The 9,449-nt window shown below is 49.6% G+C and overlaps 1 protein-coding gene across 1 annotated transcript; it reads left to right on the top strand.

The window, feature by feature from the left end:
- The first annotated feature begins 4,640 nt into the window (after positions 1–4,640).
- DLX5 (distal-less homeobox 5) lies at positions 4,641–9,126 on the top strand. The gene is made up of 4 exons (XM_032238063.1): positions 4,641–4,662; positions 4,866–5,231; positions 7,126–7,310; positions 8,800–9,126. Exons 1-4 carry the CDS (start codon positions 4,641–4,643, stop codon positions 9,124–9,126), a joined length of 900 nt encoding a protein of 299 aa, XP_032093954.1.
- The last annotated feature ends 323 nt before the right edge of the window (positions 9,127–9,449 follow it).

The raw sequence follows: 9,449 nt of genomic DNA, 5'->3' as shown, positions 1-9,449 counted from the left end.
CATACAGCTCTAAAAGGGCTTCCACCTCTAATATACACTACATAAGTGTTTCCCAAACTTGGCAACTTGAAGATGTCCGGACTTCAACTCCCAGAATTCCCCAGCCAGCGAATGCCAAGTTTGGGAAACACTGCACTACATAAACATGACAAGATAAAAAAATAATAAACCCAAAATTATGTATGTACCCACATATATAATATGATGGAGAAACAACACAGTCTAGTTTGGATGTATACATGTACACAGTGAGAGAAATCAATCTTGTGAGTTTACCAGACGGATGGCATAGGGAACAAAGCTGTTATAGAATCTGATAGTTCTGCTAGAAATACTTTGAAATCTCCTCTCAGAGTGGTGCAACAGAAACAGACCATGAAGTGGGTATGTGGAATCCCTAATAATGCTTTGAGCTCTAAGCTCCTAGCGTTTGTAAGCAGTATCCTGAATTACAGGAAGCGAGCTTCCTATAATCTTCTCGGCTGTCCTTACCACTCTCTGAATGGCCTTTCTATTTAAGGCACTGCTACCACCAAACCAAACAGCGATGCAGTTTGTTAAAAAGCTTTCAATCATGCTTCTGTAAAAAGTGGTCAGGGTAGAAGGAGAAAGATGTGCTCTCCTCATTGGACCCAGGAAATGCAAGAAAAGCAAAGTTAATGCAGTTATTCGGGCAAAATAGAACGTCCATACAATGATCAAAGCTGACCTATGTTATAGACGCCTAATAAGGAAACCCTCTAACAAAGAACCTTGTTTACTATGCATTTCCGGTGTTTCTCCGAAGCAAGCACACCAATAGTTCATCGATTGGCCACAAGATGGCAGTCTTAGTAAAGACTTCAACGTCCACCTTTAGTGGTGCTGAAAAGAAAGAAAAAATGTGTTCCTTGAAAAAGGGGCATGACTCCCATTTTTCCAACGTGTCACGCCGTTCGGATGGCACTGAGGTTCTTTCCCTGTTCCAGGCGAACTCCTTCTTTGCAGAGAAAAGCTGCTGCTGCTGCGGCGGCGGCGGCGGCAACCGCTCGCTCCAGTAAAGCAAAGTACCAACTCAGCATAACCCGAGTTGGGGTTTCCTTGAATGCTTTTCCAGCCCAGAGCGCCGTTGCCACAGGCTCCTGCCTTGACCACTTCAGCCAGCAGCCCCCGCCCCCACCGCCGCCCAGGATCCCCGAGCCCTAAACAATGGGTGGATTGTGCAAGATCAACCCCAGCACTGGCTTTCTTGCTGAACGCTCCCTAGACTGTTGGCTCCGGATGTGCCAAATATAAACCGCGCAGTAAAGCAAACGAGAAAGTCCAGAAACCGAGTTGGGGGGAGGGGGAAACAGGAGAAGAGATCGGCCGGGCAGGGTGAATTCCACACATCAAATCTAGGCAGAGAACTGTTGCTGTGTCTTTTGAAAGGCATTCGTGGCTTTCCCATTCCCTCGCCCCCCCCCCAAAAGAGTTTTATAAGAAAAAGCAAAACAGTGTTTTGAACATACAAAACTCTTTCCCTCCAGGACGCCTTTAGGGCAAACTTTTCCTTAAACGACTCCGACCACTTAAGCCGAGATCGCTACCAATCGGGAAGTACGAACCTGCGTCCGACCCCCTCGCCTAAGTTAAGGGATCTCCAGGCTCGAAGCAGATGCCAAGCTAACTCTGCCTCGCTGCTCGACTTCCCCCTGAAAGCTCCCTTCCCCGCAGTAAAGAAGCGGGTCGAGGGTTTAGCCTGAATCCAAACACGTCCGAAGAAGCCTTTTCTGGAAATGAGGCGCGCTTGAACTCCTGAACTCTGGCCTGCCTGTACGGCTGCATCCAAGCCATAGAGATTAGTCGTAGCTGGTCATTGGAAGAACAAGAAAAATACTCTGGGTCCCTTAGAAAGAACGACTGGACCGAAGCTGCAGAGAGCACAAGTTCAAACGCACCTACCAGAAGTGGGTGAAAACAGCTTGTTCCAATGTGACGCCTTCAGATGGGTTGAAAGGAGAAATCTCCAGGTGCCCATTCAGCAAGAGCCTCCCAGCTGTAGGGCACCACATTGGGGAAAGTTGAAGGTGCATATCGGTGCAGGCCCAGGGAGCAATCCTTTGCCTTTGTGCTCTGGATTTCAGTAGCCTGGTTGGCTTCTGTCCCATCTTCTTTTCTTGTGTTGGTCGGCGCAAATTCCCTTCACCAAATTTTACGACTTTCGCGGTCCCCCCCCCCCTTTCTCGCCTGCCCCACCCTACCATTAAAAGCCTTCCGCTCCGACTAAAAGGGTGCGAAGTGGTCGTTTCAATAAATTTCCCTCTAGTAAAGTGGACCGGCCGTCGATTGGCGGGTGGGGGTGCCTGCGCTTTTGGTAAAGTGATTTGCCATTTATTTAGATCAAGTGATTCCTGTAATTAAACGATTAGGGATTTGCTTAATGTGATTTTATGAGAACTGCGCCCGTTTCCAAAGCAAACAAGGCGCTCGAGGCTCCAGCACACGAAGCAAACTCACAAGAGCGCAGTTACCGGGTCTTTGCAGAGCAAATAGTCCTAAATCTGGAGAATAAACAGTTCGCAAAAGAATCTGTCGCTCCAGGCCATTGAAAACAGCGCCGGATTTGTTTGCCTGACTTTGAGGTTTTTTTTAAAAAAAACACATTAATTTCTACCACCTTCATTTCCCTCTCCTTCCTCAGTCGCCTTCCAAGAGGCTTGTCGGTCGCCATACAAGATATCTGAAGCGATTTCAGAATCGCTGTCCAAACCAGGTGCCCTTTCCATCACCGATGATGGAGAACATGAGACAGCATGATGGCTCCATGGAGAAGGGCTGGTCCTAAACATGTGGCTGAATGTCCCTCCAGTTTTAGCCAAAGTAAGTCAGAGGTGAATGTTGACAATTGTATTCAAAATGTATTTGGGGAGAGGTCACAATCCGGGCCTCAGTTCTTCAGCGCAGCAATTACGGGTCCAAGACAAGGTTAGGCAATTTCATAGTAGGTAGGACGTTTCAGATATAGATATATATATTTGTACTTCTTTAGAGGTTGTTCCCTCAACTGCAAATGGGCCCTGTGGTTGTGCACTATAGAAGTAGACCATTTTGCTCTCGGGGAAAAAAATCCAACTATTGAAGACCAACACATTTGGGGAAGGTTGCTTGGCTGTGAATGTACATGTGGAGTGGAGAAAGCCACCTTGAAAAAGAGGATAAGCTTCAGCGGGGACTCTAATGGCTCCCTGCAAAGGAGCCATTGACTAGGAGACGGGGAGGAAAAGTTTGAGACTGAAATCTAGCTATTGACGGTGCTCAACTTGGCAGGTACCTTGTAGATGAGGGTTTCTACCTTGCTTCCAGCAAAGCAGCTAATCTGGGAAACTATTTATGTTGCTGAATCCTGGAGAGTAAATATTTATTGCCATGCTGGGCAAAGACTGGCATGGAGGAGAAGGAAGAGGAAAGAAAAAGAGAGAGAACTTCCTTGGAGTATAGAAGAGCATGTTCTTCACCTCACTTGAAAAAATGACTGTGATTTGGAGGAGGTGAAAGTTTTCCCATACAATGTAATTCTCTACTAGAGGCCCACTTGTGCCTTTCCTCATGCCCACCCCAAGTTGAAGTAGGACGGTTACGACCCCAGTTGACCTCAGTAAGCCAAAGCTGAGAAGCCAGAGAAGGGTTTGCCTTTACACCAGTGTCACTGATGTCTTTCCTTGGAGACATTTTCTGAAATAAATAGTTGTATTTTCACAAGCTCATTGGATAAAAGTTTCCCCCGAGATCTACCATGAAATAGAAAGCACTTCACGCCAACTGGGTCTTTACTCATATTGATTCCAGAATAAGACACAAATGCAGCCTTACACTACAGCACTGAGAATACTCAGGTCAGTGAAATGAAACTTCGTTTCATTTAACAGAAATTTTCATGGCTTATTTAACGTTTGGGAATAAATTATTTGAAATTGTCCCAAAGACTCTGTGGAATATTCCCCACGGCCTTGCTGTTACCTTCACGATTAGCCCCACTTTGTGGATAGAAAAACTGACTAGGAAGGTCAGAGGTTTGTCTAATATCCTGTCTGTATGAAAGAAAATCTTATTTCGGATGTGATTCCTTTCTTCTTCCAGCCCGAGTATTCTTTTGTACGCATTTGTTCTTTCTTTTATCTCTTTATTTTATCTCTTTATCTGTGTCTTTTTAAAATCTCTTTATCTCTTCACCTCTTTCAAGACCCACTAATTTAACATTTGCCAAGAACACCCAAGGGAAAGGTGAAAGCTTCTACGCATTGCCTGAGAACTGACGCGCGCCTCGTCCATCCTCTTTACTTGGACCTGGGGCTGCACACTGATATGGAAAGACAGGGGCCAAGCGTTCACACGTGGGGAGCGGGAGAGAAAAGCCTTATTCCCCAAGGCGCTATTTTCCTCCTTGTCTGTAAATTGCACAAACTTGACGGTTCTATGCTTTTAAACGCCATTTCTGCCCCTCCCGGCCAATGGGCTACAAGGCTCAGAACCCCGAGATAATGGTGACGTTCGAATGCCCCCCCTTCTTTTTTTAAGGGAGCGTGAATGGAACTTTCAAAGGAAGCCAGCCAGCAGAGCGCTTTGTTGTGCTAAACTAGTTGGGCGAGTTAGGGTGTCGCTGCTCCTGATTGCTCTGGCCAATGGAACCCGATCCACCCCGCTGTGCGTAAGAGCGCAATTAAGGATTTAACCAAGCCTCTACGCTCCCTGCGAGCAGTCTGCCAGAGCTATAACCAGCTCCAGAGAGCTCCCAGCCGTCGCCACCGCCGCCTCCCTCCCTCCCTCCCTCCCTCGCTCCCCCCCGCCATGGCTGCCTAGAAGACCCAGCCGCACGCACGCCGCTTGCCTGCTTGCCTGCCAGCCAGCTATGACAGGGGTCTTTGACAGAAGAGTGCCCACCATCCGATCCAGCGATTTCCAGTCCCCTTTTTCGAGCAGCGCAACTGCCGCCACCATGCACCACCCGCCCCAAGAATCGCCCACTTTACCCGAGTCTTCGGCAACGGACCCTGACTTCTACAACTCTCCGGGAAGCGCCCCGCATGGCTACGCTTCGCCTTCCTCGACATCCTATGGCAAAGCGCTCCATCCTTACCAGTACCCCTACCAGGGCATGAGTGGAACCGCCGCCAACTACCCCGCCAAAGCCTACGCCGACTACAGCTATGCCAGTCCTTACCACCAGTACGGCGGGGCTTATACTAGGGCGCCGAGTACTGCCAGCCAGCCAGGTGAGAGGCGCCGCCGCAGCCGCAGCCGGCAGGGAATGGGGAGGAGGGAGAGCAGTGCTTGGACAGGCTGAAGGGCGCACTGCAAGTAGGGGATACACCGCTTCTCTCAGGCCTCCTGGGGACGGCGTGGGGCTTGAGCTTGGTAGAGAACCCAAGCTGAAGCTCCGATGCCCGCTCCCGCTGAAGGATCCAGGTCTGAAGGGTGAACTGAGGTAGGGGAGGAGGATGAAGAGAAATAAGCTTTCTTTGTCGCCCCCAAAGTCAGGACTGAAAGGCAGCGAATTTGGAAAATGGCAAGTGGGGCAATCAAAGGTCCCCCCTCCTCCTAGGGCTACGAGTTAACAACAACAACACAAAGAGTGCGGCTGTGAAAAAAATTGGGCTTATTCGGTGGAACCTCTCTTCCCCCACGCTTGTGTACCTATTTTTTAAATATCGCAAAGGGACTGGAAAACCTAAGCCCCGCTATAGTTTTTGCCTGAAGACGGGCTGAGGTGCGGAGGGGAGCAAATGGGGACACTCTTATTTGATCTTTTTCCCCCTTCTTCTTCTCCTTCCGGTGGGAGGAGGGGGAAGGCACCGAAGATCTCCTGAATAGCGCTAACATGAACGCCCAAATTCGGATGCTGGTTTGCTGCCACACATGGAGAAGCGCGGTTGGAACGGCTTCCTTGTGGTTCCTCGGGAAGGAGACTGGAGGAAAATGAAGCGCTTCTTTGGAGGCAGCTCGGAATTCTTCCTCTCCGCCACCGCTCACCCCACGGCGCCCCGCCCCACCCCCGGGCGCCCCTATTCTCTGAATCAAAGGCGAGGAAACTTTTTGCGGCTGCCTGAAAGTCTCCGCGCCGCTTTCCTTGTAGTTACCCGGAATTTATACATAACTATGAGTCTTTATGTGCGTCTGTGTGTATATACATATACATACATACATACATACATACATACATACATACATACATACACATACATACATACATACATACATACATAGAGAGAAACTTGCACATACATTTCTCTCTTCTCGTCCACCACCCTGTGAGTTTCTTCGGCTGGCCGACGCTCTCCCCAAAATAGAGGGAAACTGCCAGTGGCGCACTGCGTCTTCGTAAAAGGAACCAGACGCAACCGCGCCTTTCTTCTCCCCCTACCCCACCCCCGGCCGATCTGCGGCGAGATTATTCTGTATAATCGACTCTCTGTCTGGGCCGGATTTGGCTACTTTTTCGGCTCAGATGGAGGGAAACGCTCTCTTCCTTTCGCCCTCCCCCCCCACCTTTTCCCTCTCTCTGTGGTGGTGGTGGTAGGGCTTTGAACTCTGCATATCTCAGAAGGTCTCTGGTCAGGGTTGAATGCATGAAGACCCAAGACAAGCGGGGAGAGGGAGAAAGAGGGCGAGGTGGGGGAGAAAGCAGGACCAGGGCTGAGAATATGCAAAGTTTTGTGCAATCAAAGAGCGGCTTTAAGGGGACGTTTTTAAAGCCCACCTCTTCCTTCCAGGTTCTGGCGGGCACGCGCACCTCCTCCACTCAGTTCCTCCCTTCTTCTTTCACATAAAACGCTTAGGCAGATAAATAACCATCCCGGGGAGAGAATATCTTTCGGCACAGGAGGGAGGCGACGCCTGCCCTCCAACTAATTTAACATTGGCCAGGGCTTTGGGCTTGCCAGTCCGTTTCCGCACCTTCTTGATCGTCTAGGATCTCTGCAGACCAAACGCGTTGCATTTGTTTACACATTTGAGCCAAGTCTGGGTCAGCAGGATAATTGCGGACCCATCTGCCAGATTCGGGGCAGGGGAAGTGGGCGGGGTGCCTAGTTTTCATGATCATTTTCTCCTCCTCTTCCTCTTCCTCAATCTGTTTTTCTTTTTTCCCCTCCCTTTATATCCCTATAGAAAAAGAAGTGGCTGAACCCGAGGTGCGGATGGTGAATGGCAAACCAAAGAAAGTGCGAAAGCCAAGGACGATTTACTCCAGTTTTCAACTGGCAGCTTTACAACGGAGATTCCAGAAAACCCAGTATTTGGCTCTGCCCGAGAGAGCCGAGCTGGCCGCCTCTTTAGGCCTGACGCAGACTCAGGTAAGGACCGACCGGTGGTCGGGGCTTGGGGTCCCATTCCGTCTCTCACGGTGGGCGAAACGCCCCCAGCAATTCCGCGTCGGGCTGCTCTCCAAGGGACAGTTTCACCTGCGGTGGTTCTGAGCGGTCCGGAGTCCTTTCTCCGCGAGGAGCTTCTGTAGGCCGGAAGGCACCCTGGGGGGGGGGCAGGGAAGAGGGAGTGCATGCGTGCGGGCATGTGTTGAATGTTCATTCCTTTAATCTTCCGCCCGAGCATTTCTCCCTGCGAGGTTTCTGGCGAATCCAACTTCCCCGCCAAATGGGCGCCTGATTCCACCGTCAGCGGCATCAGCCAGATCCCTTTGGGGCGGAGAAGAGGCTCTCAAGGCAAATTCAGAAAGCTGCGCCTCACCGAGTGGAAATTAACCGGCCTTAACTTCGCCACAGTTCCGACTCGGTTCCCAAGCGCTTTGTTTACAGCCTGGATTGCCAGCATTTAAGCGGTGGGCTTTTCGATCGTCCCCGAGTTTTTCGACCTTCTCGGGATCAAAATGGGGGAGGTAAGGTGGGAGGTAAGGTGGGAGGATCTTCTACTGATCAGCTCAAGGGAGTGGGGGTCGGCTTGTCAGAACGCTACGGAGGATGGTGGTGGGGACTGCTGTGGAGAGTTGGGTCCCACAGAAAGGTTTTACGCGCGCCAGATTTTAGTTCCCTTTTGTTAGGAGTCGTGTTCAACCGGAATCCTCGTTTCGTTTATTTGTTTTGTTCCCGTTCCTGTTTTCCTCTCCCCACCCCCCATGTTTTCAAAACTATTTGGGACAACTGCTGTTCTGAGGTTTAAATATCTGCCCCATGTCCAGAGTCTGGATAAAAGCATATAGACACTCTATATGGTATCCCTTTTTAATAGTATAAACGCCATTCCTTTAAGGATTTTTTTGTTTGTTTGTTTTTGCATTTCGTATTTTCCCGGCATGTATTTGGAATAAAAAGGTATTTGTTTTCCTTCTTATCTTTAGTGCTCTGGCCCCCTCCTGAGATTGCTTTGCCCGATAAAGGCAAGTCCGAGCAATAGGAGAGATTTAAGTCTTAGTCCCGACGGAAGACCAAGAAGTATTCTGCCTAACCCGTATTAGGATCCTTAAAAGCTGCTACCTTCAGCACGCTCAAGGCACTCTTCGCCTTCTCATAGCCTCTCTGCTATCATTGGTGCAAATCTGTGTGGGGTTGTTGCCCGTCTCGCCCCCACTTATCTAATCATTTCCACTTTCTCCGAAGTAAGCGCGTCCCTCGGGGCCGCACGAGGAGGCAGAGCTCGGGAAGCTGAGATCGTAAAGCGACCGATTCAAGAGGGCGTCTTGAACTGCCTTCCGCCGGTTAAGTCCGGGCTGACAAATGATTTCCGGAGGGAGGGTCCGGTCAGCCCTTTCTTTGCATTTGGGCTTGTCCAAGTTGGGATTCAACCCCGCCGTTCCTCTCTTACTTTTACCGCCTCTTTTTCCTCCTCAAGGTGAAAATCTGGTTCCAGAACAAAAGGTCCAAGATCAAGAAAATTATGAAAAATGGAGAGATGCCCCCGGAACACAGTCCCAGTGCCAGCGACCCGATGGCTTGTAACTCTCCACAGTCCCCTGCCGTGTGGGAATCTCAGGGCACGGCCAGATCTCTCAGCCACCATGCTCACACCCACGGGGCAACCTCCAACCCTTCGCCCGCGTCCTCTTACCTGGAGAACTCCTCTTCCTGGTATTCCGGCGCAAACGCTCTGAACGGCCACCTGCAGCCCCACGGCTCCCTCCAGCATTCCTTAGTGTTGGCTTCCGGGACAATCTATTAGAACGGGCGACCCTTTTTTAAAAACAACAACAACAACAATCATTCCTTCCTCTATTGTTTTGGACTTAATTGCTTTTGTTCATGAAGGGAAATAATAATTATTATTAATAATTATAATTAATAAAAAGGGGGAACTTCTCTTTAAGGAAACTATAACAGGATGAAATGTGTAAAGCTTGTGCATGTAATTTATTGCATTTCAAAGGAAACTTTCCGGCTCTCCCCCCTCTCCCCCTATTGCTTTTGTTCCGTTTTCTTTTATTTTTGAAGGCGGATTTTTGGATTTGCGTTTTGTTCTCAGCAGCCTGGACACTTTCAAAGGTG

The sequence above is a fragment of the Thamnophis elegans genome, chromosome Z (assembly GCF_009769535.1).
Source record: "Thamnophis elegans isolate rThaEle1 chromosome Z, rThaEle1.pri, whole genome shotgun sequence".
Taxonomy (NCBI): Eukaryota; Metazoa; Chordata; class Lepidosauria; order Squamata; family Colubridae; genus Thamnophis; species Thamnophis elegans.
The sequence above is the reverse complement of the archived record's forward strand: the minus strand, read 5'-3'. Positions and strand labels throughout refer to the sequence as shown.

Excerpts from the sequence above, each read along its gene's own strand:
- DLX5 (XM_032238063.1), top strand. The coding sequence starts at position 4,641 with ATGGAACCCGATCCACCCCGCT. Across the intron at positions 4,663-4,865 it reads GGAACCCGATCCACCCCGCT|CTATGACAGGGGTCTTTGAC; the intron begins GTGCGTAAGAGC and ends CCTGCCAGCCAG. Across the intron at positions 5,232-7,125 it reads GAGTACTGCCAGCCAGCCAG|AAAAAGAAGTGGCTGAACCC; the intron begins GTGAGAGGCGCC and ends ATATCCCTATAG.